Source organism: Pelophylax lessonae (genome assembly GCF_965119305.1).
Source record: "Pelophylax lessonae genome assembly, chromosome: 4".
NCBI classification, from domain to species: Eukaryota; Metazoa; Chordata; class Amphibia; order Anura; family Ranidae; genus Pelophylax; species Pelophylax lessonae.
Genome location: NC_138771.1, coordinates 135,386,117 through 135,405,795, shown reverse-complemented (window position 1 = coordinate 135,405,795; position 19,679 = coordinate 135,386,117). Strand labels below are relative to the sequence as shown.

The 19,679-nt window shown below is 47.3% G+C and overlaps 1 protein-coding gene across 5 annotated transcripts in view; it reads left to right on the top strand.

Annotated features, from left to right (window-relative positions):
* The window catches only part of VPS13C (vacuolar protein sorting 13 homolog C), a 555,353-nt gene that overhangs the window by 111,654 nt on the left and 424,020 nt on the right, over positions 1–19,679 (top strand). For all 5 annotated transcript variants that reach the window (XM_082257056.1, XM_082257055.1, XM_082257057.1 and 2 more), the window contains one exon: positions 10,251–10,378. In XM_082257056.1, coding sequence (XP_082113182.1) covers positions 10,251–10,378 — 128 coding nt within the window. The remainder of the gene's footprint in view (positions 1–10,250; positions 10,379–19,679) is intronic.

The following is a 19,679-nucleotide window of genomic DNA, read 5'->3' as shown; positions in this document are numbered from 1 at the left end:
CCTCCCTCTCTCTGCTACAAGGCATCAGTTTTTTTCTGTCTAGTCAGGAGTAAGGACCGAAGTTCCTTGCTGGGATCTTTTGGGTCCTGGCAAGATTTTTTCTTAGAAAAAATATTTTTTAGGCAGTTTTCTCCAGTGTTTTTTTCCTGTGAGATCTTCAAGCAAATACGCCGGACTGGGCGACACTAGTGGTCACCCCAGCCGGCCTACGAGCGCGCGCAGACCATTGCATTGCGCTTGGTCGGCCGCGACACATTCAAGTAAGTATGCGGGGCCGGGCGACGGGCTGGATGTTGAGATCCAGTGGTCACCCCGGTTTCTGCCTACGAGCGCGTGCAGACCAGAGCTCCGCGCTGGGTCGGCCGCGACGGAGTCCCATTGGAGGGACTGACCTTGCGAGTTAAAAGTCTCGCTTGGACGCCAGGAACCAGAGAGTCGAGGCGTCCGGAGTGGTCCACAACCCCCCACCCCGGTGGAGAGGGTATTGTGAAGAGAGGGTGCCTGTCGGTTCGGTATGGTGAGTAAACGTTCCCTTTTTTTCCTCGTTATGAGGCAGTATGAATTATGGGCCCCTCCATACATGGTCAGTATATATCTGACACTAAAAGTCCCCCTTGTAAATACAGTATGTGTTTGGTGGGAAGTGGACTTGGTTTGAGAGCTAACACTCTACCCAGCAGACTGTAGTATTACAGCAGACATAGGAGGTATAATCCTACCTTAATTGTAGTGTACCTTCTGCAGATCGATAAACCGCCACTTAGCAGAGATGCAGGTGGATGTGCTGGGAAAAACTATTTCGGCGGTCCTCCGCCATTTTGCCGTAGACCAGGTGCATGTATGTCCTCAGGTCACGCCGGCCGCCATGTTTTTGGAGTCTATTGTCTCCTGTATGGGGGCGGCCATGTTTGATGAGCCCAGCTACCTCGTGGAGAGCTGGGAACGCCGGAAGGCGTACACAGGGGGCGGAGCCACGTCCTTCTACCCGGGAAAACAAACACAGCTCTTTCCAGTCTGTAAAAGACAGACGCTGACTGCAGTTGGTTGGAAACTTCTCTGCATCGGGTGGTGAGCCTTGGGGGTCCCTCTCTCTCTCTGTGGGGATCGAGAAGCAGGTACTCTGAGGGGCGCTATTGCGTTAGGGGGAGACACATAAAAAAAAAAAAAAAAAAGAGGTATTTTTTTGATTTAAAAAAAAAAAAAAAAAGTTGTTTTTTCTGGCAGAGGTGTCCTGAATTAACATGGACCCTGCCACTCATGTATCTCCACCGGATCCCCTCGAGGTGTCTGCAGGATCCTCCAGCACCCCACTGACGGTTGAATCATTGTCAGCTATTATGGAAACTTTTGTGTCCCGGGTGGAAGTGGCTTGTCAGGGACAGGGCGCAAGAAAGCGACCCCCGCCTAACCCCTTATTATCTGAAACTTCGGATTCAGACTCTGAGCCTATTTCTGCAGTTGCAGGTACTTCATCTGGGATTGGTGTCTCGGGTACTGTCTCTTCAGACAGTGAGGAGGATGTTTCGGCATCAGCCATAGCCCGAGAGGAAGCGTTGGTAAACGCACTCATTGTATCTGTTCAAGAAACCTTAAGATTACAGGGTATTCCGTCGGAAATAGCTGAAACTGAAATCCCTTTTGGGACTAAAAAACGCATGAAAGTGGCGAAGGTTTTTCCATTGCCCAAATGTTTTGGCAATCCAATCAAAGAAGAATGGAGTCTGCCAAAACGCACTTCTGCTATTTCTAAACGCATTAACAGGCGTTATCCGTTTGAGGAAACCCTCATTAAGAAATGGACAGAACCACCTGTGGTGGATTCACCAATTGCTAGATTGAATAAAGCCACGGTTATTCCTTTAGAAGACGCTCCGTCTTTTAAAGATCCAGTGGATCGCAAGATAGAAGCTATGTCTCGCACCAAGTTTTCCTTGATTGGATCAGCTTTCAGACCAATAATTGCTATTGGTCTGGTTTCGCAGACTGTAACTGAATGGACCAAGTGGTTACGCCGGGACTTAGAAGAGGTCCCTCAGGCGGTATCAGATTTGTTGGAACAAATGATACAGGGGTTACAGTTTGTGTGTGATGCGGCGTTAGACGCCACTCCATTATTGGCGCGAGCATCAGTTTCAGCAGTGGTTCTCAGGCGTACACTGTGGATAAAAGGTTGGTTAGCCGACCAAGGTTCCAAAAAAGCATTGGCTAATATCCCCTTTTCAGGAGAACGTCTATTTGGAGCCAACTTAGATGAGATCATTAAGGATCTCACGGGTGGAAAGAGCACCTTTTTACCGCAAAATGTTAAGGGTAAAGGAACTCGTCAAAGACGAGGGCCTTCTTTCTCTGCTCACAAAAAGTTTTTTCGTCCCGCGGGTGAAAAAATTAAGTCCTCCAATGCTCCTTCAGGAGGCTTCAGGGGACGTTGGTCGGGCAAGCAAAAGCCCGCCCCCTCCAGACCTGAAGATAAATCGTCCAAAGCCTGAAGGTGCGCCCCCACCCATAATTGGGGTGGGGGGACGTCTTCGCCGGTTCCCGGATCCATGGCTTTCCAGAATCCCGGACAAGTGGGTTTGCGAAGTCATAAGTTCAGGGTACAAGATCGAGTTTCGATCTCTCCCACCGGCGCGATTCTTCCCTTCCAATATCCGACTATCCCCGGATCGTTTAGAAGATCTGCGGAGAGCAGTCACGGATTTACTACAACAAGGAGTGGTAGTCCACGTTCCTTGGACAGAACGTTTTCAAGGGTTTTATTCAAACCTATTTACAATACCCAGGAAAGAGGGCAAAGTGCGTCCAATTCTGGACTTAAGGGCACTCAATTCCTTTCTCAACATAAGGAAATTCAAGATGGAATCCATTCGCACAGTAGCAGCCTTCCTGCATCCAGGGGATGTCCTAGCGTCCATAGACATCAAGGACGCCTATCTCCACATTCCCATTTTCGCAGGACATCAGCGGTTTCTACGCTTTTCCGTAGAAGAGAACCACTATCAGTTTGTGGCGTTACCTTTCGGTCTCGCCACGGCTCCTCGGGTCTTCACGAAGGTGTTGGCCCCAATGTTGGCACTACTGCGCCAAAGAGGCATATCGATTCTAAGTTACCTAGACGATCTCCTGCTTCATGCAGAGTCTCCTCAGACCCTACTACAGAATATAGTACTATATTACTATAATTTCTTTACAGGAATTCGGGTGGCTGGTGAACCAGCAAAAGTCTTTTCTGGTTCCCACCCAGAGGCTCGAATATCTGGGTCTAATTCTAGACACAGTCAGGTCAAGAGTTTTCCTTCCGGTAGGGAAACTCCGGAAGATTCAATCAGCAGTCCAGTTGTTACTATCCAACAGCTGGTCTTCTCTTCGAACTTGCATGAGGGTTCTGGGGTTGATGGTGGCTTCCTTCGAAGCAGTCCCATTTGCCCAGTCCCATACCCGAATTCTTCAGCAAGAGATTCTTCTCAGATGGAATCGGAATCCGGAATCCCTGGACAATCGGATCCGATTGAGCAAACAGACCAGAGAGTCTTTGGTCTGGTGGCTTCGGTCTCCGATGCTCAGCCAGGGAAAGTCATTTCTGCCCATATATTGGACGATAGTGACCACGGATGCCAGTCTATGCAGATGGGGAGGAATTCTCGGTCAGTTATCTGTCCAGGGACTTTGGTCCCTGGAAGAACCCAGGTTGCCGATAAATGTATTGGAACTGAGAGCGATCAGACTTTGTCTGATTCATTGGACCGAGCAGCTCCAGGGCAGCCCGGTTCGGATCCAGTCGGACAACGCCACGGCCGTGGCTTATGTCAATCACCAGGGGGGCACCAAGAGTGTCCGAGCGGCCAAAGAAGTGGTTTGCATTCTTCGCTGGGCAGAACGATTTGTTCCAGCTATCTCTGCGGTGTTCATTACGGGGGTGGAGAATTGGCAGGCAGATTATCTCAGCCGTCAGACTCTGGATCAGGGGGAATGGTCCCTCCATCCAGAAGTTTTCCACCAGTTGTGCCTACGTTGGGGCACCCCGGATGTGGATCTGTTGGCATCACGATTCAACAGGAAAGTACAGAGATTCGTGGCTCGCTCCCGCGATCCTCTAGCAGAGACCGCAGACGCACTGATCGCCCCGTGGGGGCAATACCAGCTAATGTATGCCTTCCCTCCTCTCGGGTTACTGCCAAGACTTCCTCGCAGGATAGAGGAGGAAAGAATTCCAGTAATCCTGGTAGCTCCGGACTGGCCTCGCCGAGCTTGGTACGCCGACGTGGTCAGACTGGTGGCGGACGTCCCGTGAAGACTTCCTCTCAGGGAGGACCTACTGTCTCAGGGACCGATCTTCCATCCTGCTTTACGATCGCTGGCTTTAACGGCCTGGCTATTGAGACCCAGGTGCTGAAGGACAAAGGATTGTCAGCTTCAGTTATTCCTACTCTAGTTAAAGCAAGGAAAGCGACTTCCAGAAAGATTTATCATCGCACATGGAAGTCCTACATTGCATGGTGTGAACCGTTGGGGTTCCGCCCACGGTCTTATTCGGTTAGTCGAATATTAGCTTTTCTGCAACAAGGGGTTGAGCAGAAACTGGCCTTGAGTACTATCAAGGGTCAGGTCTCAGCATTAGCTATCTTTTTTCAGAAGCCTTTGGCTACTCATTCCTTGGTGCGGAATTTTATCCAGGGGGTGCGACATCTGGCTCCGCCAGTGCGTGCGCCGTTACCACCCTGGGATCTTAATTTAGTATTGTCGGTTCTTCAGAAACCTCCCTTTGAAGATATTAGGGAGATTCCTCTACCTACGTTGTCCCAGAAGGTGGCCTTCTTGGTGGCTATTACTTCTGCACGCAGGGTGTCAGAACTGGCCGCTTTATCTTGTCGTTCCCCATATCTGGTGGTTCATAGAGATAAGGTGGTTCTTCGTCCGAACCCATCCTTCCTACCAAAAGTGGTTTCAGAATTTCATCTGAATGAAGAAATTGTATTACCTTCCCTGTGTCCTAAGCCCAGTCATCCTCGGGAGTTTGCTTTACACTCCTTGGATGTGGTCCGGGCGATCAGGGTATACTTGAAAACGACAGACTCGTTTCACAAGACGGATTCACTTTTTGTGATCCCGGATGGACCCAAAAAGGGGTTGCCTGCATCTGCCGCGACTATTTCCAGATGGATCAGACAGACGGTGGTACAGGCTTATTCTATTAAGGGTCGGGAGCCCCCGTTCCCTGTTAAGGCGCACTCCACTCGGGCACTTAGTGCGTCATGGGCCTTTCGCCATCAGGCGTCAGTGGTCCAGGTGTGCAAGGCGGCTACCTGGTCGTCGGTGCATACCTTTACAAAACATTATAAAGTTGATGTAATGGCATCGTCTGATGCCTCGTTTGGCCGCAAGGTTTTGCAGGCCGCCATTTGAGGAGACCAGTGGTCTGCCTCGAGGGTTTTTTTCCGTTGGAAATTTTCATTTGAGTCTCATTCTTTGTTTATAATGAGCCTTTAAAACTTCTAGTTTGGCACCGGTTGGGCCTTCTAGATTGGATTTTGATTTCGGTCAATCCCACCCCTCATTTGTGGCACTGCTTCTGGATGTCCCAGTTCTTGTGAATCAAGAAGACTACGTCTGTCAATGAGCGACAGAGAAAATCGGATTTTTGTAAGATCTTACCGTAAAATCCTTTTCTCTTAAGCTCATTGACAGACGTAGTACCCGCCCCTCTATCATTGACTTGGGTTGGGTTAAATTCTCTGTTGCTGCTTTGTGACAGAACTGATGCCTTGTAGCAGAGAGAGGGAGGATATACCCTCAGGGACTGCCCCTAAGGTGGAGCCAGAACGTTTTTTCTTTCTGCCTAGTCCTGCTCCTGCGGAGACAACATAACCCAGTTCTTGTGAATCAAGAAGACTACGTCTGTCAATGAGCTTAAGAGAAAAGGAGTTTACGGTAAGATCTTACAAAAATCCGATTATCTGTTCATAATCTAAAAGTACCCTCAAAATGTTTATTTTGTTTCCATGACTTAAAGTGGTTGTACACGTGGTTTTTTTTTTTTTTTTTTTTTTTAAATAAGAATAACAAATATGCCTATACTTAATTGCTCTGTGCAATCATTTTGCACAGAGAATCCCCGATCCTCTTTTTCTGGGGTCCCCTGCTGGCCCTCCAGGCCCCTCTTCATTGGGTGCCTCCATGGAAAGCTGCTTTCCACAGTCAGCGGGACTCAGCCCTGCCCCCCGCTCCCGTGTAACAGCTTTTGATTGACAGCAGCAGGAGCCAATGGCTCCTGCTGCTATCATTCTGTCCAATGAGGAGAGAGCCGCTGCGCTCATGCAGATTGCTGGATCAGATCGGGCTCAGGTAAGAAAAAGGGGTGGGTTGGGGGAGGGGGGGGGGAGCTGCAGCACAGAAGGTATTTCTTAATGCATAGAATGCAAAGAATGCATTAAGGTGAAAAACCTTAAGGCTTTGCAACTACTTTAACCCCTTTATGCCGACTGTATGCAAATATGCGACCTTGGCTTCTAGAGGTTGTACCGTCCACTTACGGGCTCTTCTGCCCCACCAGGAGGCCTGAGCGACCAGCTGGCATGTCCGCTGGCTGGCCAGCGACCCGAACGAAGGCAGAATCCGCTTTCATCGGGTGTCGGATCTAGTAACCTGGAAGGTGACGACACAAGGGGACGGGGTCTCTGTGTAAAGTCACCAGGTGGCCATGCTCCCATGGCTATATAAGAAGCCACAAAGAGCGGAGCCGGCATAATCACAGGAGGGAGAAGATCGAAGGAAAATTTCTAATAAAGGACTTCTTTAAACCGTCTCTTGTCATTATTTACACTACACAGCCTTTTTTGGGGTGAATGGGTAGGGGTACAATACTCCTATACTCATTCACATCGGGGGAGGGTCCGGGATCTGGAGGGCCCCCTTGTTACAGGGGGTGTCCAGATTCCGATAAGCCCCCCCCCCCGCATACCCCCACAACCACCACCCAGGGTTGTTGGGAAGACGACCTTCTCCTCATTAATATGGGGACAAGGTGCTTTGGGGTGGGGGGTGCAGAGCCCCCCTTGCTCCAAAGTACCCACCCCCCATGTTGAGAGCGTGTGGCCTGGTATGGTCCAGTAGGGAGTGGGGCTGCTCACTCATCCTCTCACCTTTCCTGACCTGCCAGGCTGCATGCTTAGATAAGGGTCTAGTATGGATTTTGGGGGGGACTGCATGCCATTTTTTGAGTGGGGTTCCCCTTAAAATCAATACCAGATCCGAAGGGCCTGGTTTGGAACCTGGGGGGAACCCCCACGCTGTTTTTTTTTCCCATTTTGGTGTAGAGTTCCCCCTCAAGATCCTCAGAGCGCAAGTCGCACCACAAGTCGGATCATCCTGATCCGACTTGGATGCGACTTCCATTCAAATCAATGGGCTCCCATATGGAACCATAGATTTTTACATAAAAAAAAAAAAGCGTATGACGTGGCCTAACGCTGTTTAAGCAACGTTAAGCAGCCTTTAGCAGCGTCAGACGTTTTTACATCTCTAACGCCAGTTCTCAGAATGCACTGACCCTGGGTTTTTTTTTTTGCAGCTTGAAAACGCCTATGCCACTTAAAGCTTCAAAACGTCGGTGTGGGCATGAGGCTATAAGATAACACGGAGGGGCGTTTTTAGGCTGCAAAAAAAAACAGAGCTGACGCTCCTAAAAGCAGCTGCAAAAACGCCCTGTGTGTATGAGGCCTTCAAGTTAAGATGGAACGCTGACATCCCTGTCTTGCCAAGAGAGGGTCAACCAAGCAGCAATGCAAATTACTGTCACTTGCCTGTGACAGGTTGCTGACCTCCGCTCTATAATATACTCCTTTGTCCCTCCCCAGGCTGCTCCATAAATGTTTATATGGGGAGGTGAAAGGAGGAGCAGAAGAACTACTAACACAGTTTTTAGACAATCAAAGGAAAGGAGAGAGCTATAAAGTACAAAGGAGGCTGTGCTATAAAAAACTCTGAAGTAGTCAACTTTGCCAGTAACAAAAAGAGCACATTGCATGTCGTTAAAAATAAATTTTTTTGTGGAACGGAGAAACGCTGCAAGCAAGCATTTAAAGTAGGGATAGGCCAATATGCTTTTTTCAGGGCCGATACCGATATTTTGGTCACAGCGTATCGGTATCGGCCGATATGGGCCGATATTTTGAACATTTAAAGTTTTGAAAAATAAAGACAATTTTTGACACAAATCTGGTACTGAACATGTTAATTTTTGTTTAATGCCTAATGGCTGGCTGGCACCCTGTGGTAGGTGGATGGTTGGCACAGGGTCTGTGGGTGGGTGGATGGCTGGTACAGGGCCTGTGGACTGCTGGCTGGTAGAGTGCCTGTGGCTGTCTGGCACCCTGTCTGTGGGTGGCTGGCTGTCTGGCACCCGGTCTGTGGGTGGCTGGCTGTCTGGCACCCTGTCTGTGGGTGGCTGGCTGTCTGGCACCCTGTCTGTGGGTGGCTGGCTGTCTGGCACCCTGTCTGTGGGTGGCTGGCTGGCTGGCTGGCACCCTGTGGTGGGTGGGTGGCTGGCTGTCTGGCACCCTGTGGTGGGTGGCTGGCTGTCTGGCACCCTGTGGTGGGTGGGTGGCTGGCTGTCTGGCACCCTGTTGTGGGTGGGTGGCTGGCACAGGGGCTGTGGGGGGGCTTGTTGGTACAGGGCCTATGGGTGGGTGGCTTGCTGGCTGGTACAGGGCCTGTGGGTGGCTGGTACAGGGCCTGTGGGTGGCTGGCTGGCTGGCTCGCTGGTACAGTGCCTGTGGCTGGCTGGCTGGTTCAGGGCCTGTGGATGTGGGTGGCTGGCTGGCACCGGGCTGCTGTGGGTGGGTGTATGGCTGTAATACACTCCCGCGAGACTAGTCCCGACTCCAGACGAGGCTGTCCAAGGCGAGGGAGGCGGCCTAAGAAGGCAGGATGGTGTCACAAAAATATTGACAATATAGGCCAGTTCTGGGGCCGATACTGATATATAGGGGAAAGTGCATATCTGCCCCCGATAATTGGTCTATCCCTAATTTAAAGTGCTTGATTCTTCTGTGCTTTTACCTGCAAGTTGGTCTCTCTGAGCCTTCAGTAGAACTAATGTAACCCTATTGAAAAGATTGTCTCCACAGTAAGGCATTTGTATTCTTAATTAGGCAAGTTGTATTCTTAAAGAGGAAGTAAACCCTCTGAAAAAAAATGAGAACAAAAAAAAAACCTGTAAAGACAAAGGCATAATGAGCTAGTATGCGTCGCATACTAGCTCATTATGAAGTACTTACATTAAAACGAAGCAGCCGCAGTGCCATCCGCTCAGTGACAGGACGGCTGACATGTTCGGCCGTCCTGGTTCGTGTCCTCCGGCCATCTGATTGGCCGGAGGCGCGATTACATCACTCCCGCGCATGCGTGCGGGAGACGCCATTCATGGCACAGGGCTCTGAAGGAACGGCACGGCCGTTCCTTCAGAGCGCATGCGCCGATGACGTCATCGGCTGCATGCATTGTAACTATCTCCTAAACGGTGCATGTTTAGGAGATATTTACAACACCTAAAAATAAGCCTTAATAAAGGCTTACCTATAGGTAAAAATCTTTAAAGTGGGTTTACAACCACTTTAACTGGATACAATCTGCAAAACCCACATTTTTAGTAGTTTGGTGAAGGTTAGAATATCATTCTGGTTTATTGCAGTATGTGTTCCAAATTAAAAGTTTAGCTGGGTACGTACTAATAGTTTTTTTTTTTTTTTGGTTTAAGAAGGCGGCTAAACAAAAAATAAATTACAGATTCCTGCATCCACGTAAGCAAGAGACTCCTCTGCTGTCAGAATACACTAATCAGCGACTGCAGCCATTAAAGGTTTTCTAGCCGGACTGTTCATAAGAAGCCGTAACCATGATTGGCGTCTGTTGAACAGGGAAGACCGCACACAGATTGAAATTTGGCCGGTTCAGCAGGAATTTCGATCTTTGTGTACCCAGCTTTTCCTATCCCGGGGGTGGGTGTCACTGGACAATGAAGGAAAAATACATTTTCTAAATGGAGACACTAGCTTAAAAATACCCTAAAAGAGGTTCTAACACCCTACTTACACTATAAAAAAAAATGTTTATAATAAATATATTTATTTGTAATTTCAGTGGAAACACATGCAACTTTCTGATTTATTTTATGCCAGTAGTAATTTTTTTTTTTTATTGTTGGATATATAGTTTGTGAATACATTTTGACCAAATCTTTATTTTTGTATTTTAAGTCTTTAAGCCAGTTTCTGCATCAGCGAAGCTTTACATCAACCCTAATGCAGAGATAGAACTACAGACACCAAAGTTAGACTGGAACATGGAAGTTCAACATGTTGCAATAGAACTAACTAAACCACAGGTAGGTAATAATACAGTGTGATAATGAAGAAGTAGGTAGGTTGGACATATTTAACCACCTAGGTACTGCCCTGTATAAAACACCTACCAGATACCACCCACAGACATTTGCCCTGTGGCCCCGCCTTGGGTAAGAAAGCATGCATGAGTTTGCACCACAATTAAATCACAGCTTCACAAATTTATGTACAATTCAACTTAACCATTGTTATTATCCTACATTACAGCATTAAATGTGTCTACTGCTCTATAATACTGTCCTATAAGCTCCTGAAAAAGCACGAAATATATCGAGCGTCCAACATTCAGATGGTATTTGCTGAAAATGACTGAATTGACTGAAAGGAATGTCTGTATGTTTTAGATATGTAGTTTTTTTTTAATTGTATTATGTTTTTGAATAAAGTCTAATTTTATCCAATGAATATGTCAAGCCTTTGTATGGTACCATGAAAATCCACAATAGCCTCACCCCACCTCTTCTCCCCTTGCTGTGAGAGAGGTGTTTGTTCCAAGGGAGACACAAGCAGCTGTTTGTAATTTATTACTTGAAATACTGTCTTAATAATTCTTTTTTGTAACCTATCTCTACAAAGCTTCCACAAAGACACTAATGTATTGGGCTGCCAGTTGTACACTGCTCCAAGTGGCTTCTGTAGTTGTTACACTTTTGTATGTACTGTAAGCACCGCTTTTTGTTTTTTTTATCCAGTATGCAATGTTAATCCTACTCTGCATTTATTTAGTTAACTCCAAGTTACTGTGCATTCCTCATTTGACCAGTTGATGATTCCTGGCCATTACAGTGCTAGTAGTGAATGTAGTGTGGACAGTGGAGATAGAGCTGTCAGAGAATGTAGTGTGGATGGTGGGTTCCTACCACATTTATTCTTGTGGTAGAAAGTGAAAGTTACCATCTCCCTTCTAGCACACATCACTAAGAATTGAGACTCGCATGACCGCTAAGCAGCTGGTCAAGCCTGAGACTCTCAATATTTTGAGCAATGGGAGAAGGCAGAGAATCACAGATGGTGTGAGCAGTTTAACAGATCTGATCACTCTAATCTGTGCATCGAGCACTCACAGTAAACCAGGCAGATCCTCTATTAAGGTTTCATTCATTTTTAACAATAATATGATATTAATTTTAGAATGTTGTTTGGGGTTGCAGATGTGATTTCAGTGAAAAAAGGATCCAAATCACCCTGAGACCTGTACGGTTTTGTTCTAAGTTTAGCATACAAATAAAGAGTATTTCTCTTTCGTTCATCGGCGGACACAGCGCTCCATAAACCATAACTAGTGGGTTATATTGCCTCCTCCAGGAGTAGGACTAGGCTGAACAAAAAACACCTGACTACGCCGATTGGCTGTCCTCAGCTGTTATATAACCCTCCTCTCTGCTCTAGGTAAAAAGTTTTAATCTGTCTAGTCAGGAGTAAGGACCTAGGCTCCCAGCTGTGATCTCTGGTCCTAGCAACTTTCTCCTTCCTTACATCCTTTTTTTTGTTTTTTTTCTCTCGGGAGATCTACAATCAACTGCCGAGCGATGGGCTGGATAATCCAGATTCAGCGGTCCCCCCCAGCCCAGCCAGCGAGCGCGTGCAGGCTGCAGCTACGCGCTAGGTGGGCCGCGACAATAGCCTCATGGACAGAGGCAGGCCCACGAGTTTACCATCTCGCAGGGTTGCAAATGACCGGGCTTGTGTCTGAGTTGCAGGGGTCCCTTTGCCGACAGCTCCCCTACTTCGGTGGTGAGGAGTTCTGTCTGGAGGGTTACCTGCACCATAGAAGGGTATGTACAGATCCCCCCCTCCCATTTTTCTTTGGAGGGGGGCGCAGGTAACCTCCAGGGATCTGTCATCAGGCTTCAATATCACAGGTTTGCAAGGCGGCCATTTGGTTTTCCGTACATACCTTCACAAAATTCTATGTGGTAGATACTTTGTCATCTACGGATGCTTCTTTTGGCTGCAAAGTTTTGCAGGCTGCAGTTTGAGGGGCTGTTCCCTCTTGAGGGATGTTTTTTTTTCTTTAAACCTTTATTTCTCTAGCGCTCATTGACAGACGTAGTCCTCGGTGATACACCACCTTCGGGTTATGTTGCCTCCACAGGAGCAGGACTAGACAGGAAATTAAAAAGCTCTGGCCACACCCCAGGGGCAGTCCCAGAGGGTATATCCTCTCTCTCTCTGCCTCAGCAAATCAGTTATTTTCTGTCTAGTTAGGAGTAAGGACCTAGACACCTTGCTGGGATCTTAGGTCCTGGCAAGAATTTTTTCTTAAAGGATTTTTTTAGACAGCTTTTTTCTCCAGTGTTCCTGTGAGATCTTCAAGCAAGAAAGCTGAACTGGGCGACGGGCTGGATGTTGAGATCCGGTGGTCACCCCAGTTCAGCCTACGAGCGCGTGCAGGCCATAGCTCCGCGCTGGGTCGGCCGCGACAAAGTCCCATTAAAGGACTGTCCACGCGAGTTAAACGTCTCGCTGAAACGCCAAAGACCATGAGTCACGGCGTCCGTATCGGTCGACAGCCCTCCCGCCCCGGTGGAGAGGGGTACTGTCAGGAGTTGGTGCCCGCCTGGTTCCGGTATGGTGAGTAGTATGTTCCCCCTTTCCCCCTGACGGGTTTTGTGGTGAACGCGGGCCCCTCTCTGTATGGTAAGATAGAGTCCCTTTCTATCCTACAACATGACACAGATCCTCCTACTTTGAGTGTGATTTTATGTGTGCAAAAAGCCAGGAGGCTTGGTTTGGGAGCTAACAATCTAATTGTATACATGTTTTAAAGATGTAATCTGTGGCATTCTGGGAATCTTATGGGTTAAGAATAAGCTACCTACCAGTCAGAAGCCACGGACATGTAGACTGCCTTCCTAATCAGATCTCCAGCTATTAGCAGGCCTCCCGAACGGCCATGCGGTCCGCCAGGGCCGGTACCGCCAACCACGCCATATCCCCATGCAGTGAGAGTGTTGTGTGCCCTGCAGCACACCGCTATTCAGTACGGGCCGCCGCCATTTTTTTTTTGCTGGATCGCACGAGCCGCCATTTTGGCGTAGCCTCGTGTCTCCAGCATGGGGGCGGCCATGTTTGAGGTGATCCAAACACCTCGTGGAGCTTGGGGGAGGCGCCGGAAGGCGTACAGAGGGGCGGAGCCGCCTCCTTTCTTCCTGGGCAGCCAGCCAAAAGACTTCCTGTTTGTTAAGACAGCGCTGTAACCTGTTGCAGTTAAACTCTGAGCATCAAGTGGTGAGCCTGGGGGTCTATCTCTCTCTCTCTCGATCGATAGGGATCCCTAGCAGGTAACACTAAGGGGCTTTTGTGGCGCTGGGAGTCGAAAAAAAAAAAAAAAAGAAAAGTTTTATTTTTGAATTATATTATCCAGGAAGTAACTGGAGTTATCATGGACCCTGCCACACATATTCCCCCACCTGTTTCCCTCGAGGGGGCCACGGGACCCGCCGGTGCACAGAGTATAGAGTCATTTACAGCAATTTTGGAGTCTATGGTGGCTCGGGTGGAGGCGGCCTGTCAGGGACGGGGGTCAAGGAAGCGACCCCCGCCTACCCTTATACTATCTGACACCTCTGACTCTGATTCAGAGATGGTCACGGCAGTTGCAGGTTCCTCTGCAAGGGCTGTTATCCCAGGTAAAGCCCCCTCAGACAGTGAGGAGGACGCTTCTTCTCCTGCTATTATTCAGGAAGAAGCATTGGTGGACGCACTAGTTGTGGCAGTGCAGGAAACCTTAAAACTTGAGGCTTTACCGGCAGAGGCAACTGAAACAGAGATTCCTTTTGGTACTAATAAGCCCATCAAGACGATGAAGGCTTTTCCTGTACCTAAATGTTTCGGTAATCAGATTAAAGGAGAATGGGAGCATTCTAAACGTACTTTTACTATTTCCAAGCGTATTGCTAGACGCTATCCGTTTGAGGAATCCATCATTAAGAAATGGACGGTACCACCAGTCGTGGATCCGCCTATTTCCAGGCTGAATAAAGCCACGGTTATTCCAGTGGAGGACACTTCGTCCTTTAAGGATCCGGTGGATCGAAAGATGGAAGCAGAGTCCCGCACCATCTTCTCTCTGATAGGGTCAGCTTTTAGACCAGTAATTGTTATTGGTCTAGTTTCCCAGACACTTACGGAATGGGCGAAGATGGTACGCCAAGATCTTAGGGGAAAAGATATTCCCCAGGAGACATCTGATTTGATGGAACAGATTATACAAGGGCTACAGTTTATCTGTGACGCAGCCTTGGACACTACTCCCTTATTAGGGCATGCATCTAAGACAGCGGTGATCCTCAGACGTGTGCTGTGGTTAAAATGCTGGTCAGCTGACCTAGGTTCCAAGAAGACCTTGACAAATCTCCCTTTTCAGGGGAATCGTCTATTTGGGGCCAACCTAGATGAAATCATTAAGGATGCCACTGGGGGCAAGAGCACTTTTTTGCCACAGGCTGCTAAAGCTAAGGGACCTCGCAACAAGCGAGGACCTTTCTTTACCGCCCATAAAGGGCGCCCGGCTGGTACTAGCGGGAAAGGCAAGACTCCTCCAGGAGGGTTCAAGAAGGGCTGGTCGGACAAGCAAAGGACCAACCCAGCCAAACCCGAAGCAAAGGAGTACACAGCCTGAAGGTGCGCCCCCACCCGGTTTCAGGGTGGGGGGACGTTTTTACCGGTATTCAGGACATTAGATCGAGCATCAACCTCTACTACCGGTGCGATTCTTCCCTTCCAACAGGAAGCGGTAATTACCGTTCCCTGAATAGATCTTTTCCTTAAACTTTTCCTAAGATTAGTTCCGATACCTCACAGGAATCGGATCTGGTTGACCAGATAGGCCAAGTAGCCTCTAGTCGGGTGACTTCGGTCCCTGAGGTTCAACCAGAAAAGATCACCTTTCCTGATAACTATCAGGTATCTGATAAATGTGTGGGAACAGAAAACGACCAGACTTTCTCGGATGGTCGGGGCCAGATACCTCTAGGGACGCCTGGTTCAGATCCAATCAGCGCCAGTGGTCCTAGAAATTCTAGGCTGGCCTCCTCAAGACGGCCTGGCCGACTTGGACATGTTAGTCGTAGACGTTCCGTGGGAACTTCGTCTCAGGGAGTGTCTGTGGTCTCAAGGACCAATTTACCATCATGCTTTACAGTCGCTGGGTTTAATGGCCTGGCCATTGAGACCCAAGTACTGAAGGACAGAGGTTTGTCAGCTTCAGTCATTCCTACCCTTATTAAAGCAAGGAAAGCGACTTCCAGCAAAGTCTGGGAACAGAAAAAAAGATAAAATGGTATCACTATCCCTGCGGACTCTATTTGTGCCCCAGAGTGACCGCTATAGGTGGGCGTGAACCAAGATGATGGGATTTTAAGGGTGAGGCTTGTAAGGGTATATGTTTAAGATAAATAATTCAAAAACAAGATAAAATAATGATTTTTATTACAAATTCATAAAAACAGTCACATACAGTGATACATCTTGATATCGCAAAGATACTTAAATGTATATAGAACCATTGAAAGGTGCTAGGGGTCACTCGTGTCCAACATGTTTCGCCGAGAGGCTTCTTCTGGGACAATACAGGAATGGTGACCTCTACTGGTTCTAAGTATGAATAACATACAGTCAGTTTACAAAAATATACCAAGTTAATTACAATCAAATATAGAAATTGCAATATAATAGGGCTCACCACAAGTTGTATCTAGAGCAAAGCAGCCATATCAGCGTCCGTGTATCAGGGATCATAATGATCCATCCAATAGCGGGTAATAACCCTGAACTACAAAGTCCAGCCAGACCTGATCCCGCTACTTTAACAGGAACCGGACCGAGCTCGGTCGAACGGGAATAAATCTGAAAGAACCAGCATTCCATAAAGGAAAAAGCTAGTTACTAAAAATTCCACATAATACTGAAATCAAGTGTATATAGGTACATTACCCACGTTCTCCAATAGTAGGGCAATAGCAGTGAAAAAATCATGCTTAGGTTGTGAAAGAAAACAGAGAGCTACATAGAGTGATAAGGCAAAGAAATAAGAGGGGTTAATGAAGCCAGGGGTGCATAGACACCATGTGAGGGATCTAGATGTAACATATAGTTATAGACCAGGTGCAGACCAATGGTAACCAACGGTTAAAAATGTGCAAAGTTACTGGGAGTGAACTAGAGGAGGTGTCCGATGAGAATCTACCCAAAGAGTGAGTATTTAGAGGAGAAGGTGGAAACACATGTAACCAGCAGAAACTGTGAAAGATAAATGCCATTATTGCCGTACAAATGGGAGATCGTTGTAGCGAAACTTACCTCATATGCTCCGGTTGATTGGTAACAGACAGCCGCGCCACTAGTCGTGGCCTGTCTGTGCCAAGTTCCGCTCGGCGTTATAAGCGCGGTCCCACCGGAAGTGATGAGGTACCTCATGACCTCCGACTGGTCACTTCCGGTGCGGGCGCCATCTAGCGGTCCCAATCAGAGCTGCACCGCAACGAAGAGGTACAGATGAGTGGGAACGCTGTACATCCGCTATCAAAAGAGAACGGACTCGGGGAAAGAATGTGGGAGGAGAAGAGTAGTGTAAATCTCAACAATCCCACCCCCGGCTTGGCGCCCGAGCCCCTGTCAAAAAAGAGATAAGCAGGAAAAGAGCCGGCACATTGGATTTAGTCGCGATCTGATCCTATATTGATACACGGACTCCGATCTCATAAAGCTACAAAAATAAGAGGGAAACAAAAAAAAAAAAGAGAAAAATATAAATATCATAAGGGAATATATATAAATACTTCACAGCACATGACCAACATGTGCTGTGATTAATTAGTCATAAGAAACATAGGATTATTGACATGGAAGGTATACAATAGTATCCTATCCTAAGTTCTGGCATCACAATGGATTCCTGTGATGTTAATACAGTATTACGGTTTGTCTAAATGCTGAATCAATAGGTACATGGACAATATAGACAATACAAAGCATAATCACATAAGGAGTTTCAGGAAGAACAGAGGGTGGGGAGTGTTTTTATTAGTCTTATGGTTACATATATGTAGTGGGCAATAATGCAGTCCTAGGTTCATTCCAAAAAGGGTTTAAATGATAAGGCCGTATTTAAACCTGGTGGCCTAGTGGCCTGTAATTTATAGATCCACTTTACTTCTGCCTTGAGAATTGCATTATCATAGTTACCCCCTCTGGGATTCTTCTTAACTGCTTCTAATACAATAAATTTAATAAAATGGGGGTCGAAATTATGATTTAGGCCTATATGCCTGCAGATGGGTGTAGACATAAGTCCAGTGTCCATATAATACAGATGGTCTTGGATGCGTTTCGCAAAGGGTCTAATTGTTTTCCCTACATAAAACGCCCCACAGAGGCATGTAGCTAAATAAACAACACCCTCAGTAAGGCAAGTAGCCCTAAACCTAGGTCTCAAAGTTCCTCCCCGAGGTAGAGGGGAGGTGTACCCCTCTTTTACCCAGGGGCATTCTGAGCATTGGCCACATTTATAAGTACCATAGCCCCCCATTGCTCCATGGTAATCTTCATCCTTCTTTAGTTTGTAATGACTGTGTACAAGTTTGTCTCTAAGTGAGGCAGATTTACGATAAACTATCTCTGGGTAGGGTTTAATGTATTTTGAGACCGTAATATCGTCTGCTAAGAAGTGCCAATTGTTATCCAAGATTTTACGTATGGTTTGATGTTGGGAGCTGTATTTGGTAACTAGTTTAGTAGTATTTGAAGGTTTAGTCTGACGTGACCCAAAAATAAGCCTATCTCGTGGTTGGAGATTGGCTCTTTGATAGGCTTTTTTAAGTAATTTTTTGCTGTAGCCACGGACCAAAAGCCTTTGCTGTAGGGCCTTAGCTTCTTGTTTATAGTCATCATCCAGAAAGCAGTTGCGTCGTATTCTAAGATATTGTGAATACGGGATACTGCGTATTAGGGATCGCGGGTGACTACTAGTATAATGAAGTATAGTGTTTCCTGCCGTATTTTTACGGTATAGGGAAGTGTAAATATTGCCCTCAGGTGTAAGATATATTGTAGTATCAAGGAAGGCTATTTTTTGGGTATCATATTGAACAGTGAATTTTAGATTATAGTTATTGTAAGATATGAAATCTATAAATTCCAGAAGGGTGGACACCGAGCCCGTCCATACAACGATGACGTCGTCGATGTACCTGCGCCACAACGCTAGGTGGCGCAGGTACATCGAAGCGCCATCATTGGCGAATAGCTCCCTTTCCCACCCCCCCAGGCACAGGTTGGCATACGATGGGGCACAAGCAGTCCCCATCGCTACCCCCTGTACCTGGAGGTAAGTGGTTTCGCCGAATACAAAGATATTGGATCTGAGAATATGATTCAGTAGTTGAAGTGTAAAATCTGCCAACGCCCAAGTGCGATGGGTCTGTTCCTTAACAAAGGTGGTGATAACCTCAATACCTCTGTTGTGGGGGATACTAGAATAGAGGGCCTCAATGTCAAGGGTGACCAAAAGAGAGCCACCAGGGACACTGAGACCCTCCAGAACTCTCAGGAGCTCTAAAGTATCCCTGAGGTATGAGGGTAGGCCCATGACATGTGGGCGTAATTGGTCATCAACGAACCTACTGGAAGGTTCAGTGATAGAGCCGATACCTGAAACAATTGGGCGCCCTGGAGGTGTTTCAAGGCTTTTATGTACTTTGGGTAACGCATAAAACGTTGGCAAGATTGGCCATTTAACGTTTAAATAGTCATACAGTTCTTGGTTAATCACATGAGACTGTAGGGCATTGAAGATTATAGATTTGAATTTACCCTTCATGATATCAACTTCCTCGATAGACACTGGTCTATACCATTCTTCATTTTTTAGAATATCGAGACACATGGTCTCGTACTGATGCCTGTCCATGACGACCACGTTGCCACCCTTATCCGAGGGTTTAATGACAACGAGGTCGTCATGGACAAGGTCATCTAAAGCAGTCCTTTGGGGGGCCGACAGGTTAGAGGCCCCAGGTAGGGGGGCCTCCAATCTGTCGATCTCCTTCTGGGTGTGCTTCACAAAAGCCCAGATAGCTGGGCAAGTTTGGAGATTGGGAAAACGTGTTGATCTGGATTTGAATTTATTTATTTCATCGCGTGATTCCTCCTCATCATCAGAAGAGGAATCAGACGATGAATAGTCTGGATGTTGTTTATTTTCCTCGATTAACTGCATCATTGTTTTGAGATTTCTAAAATCTTGGGCCTTGAATCCTTTGTATAGATCCTCGTCCCGTA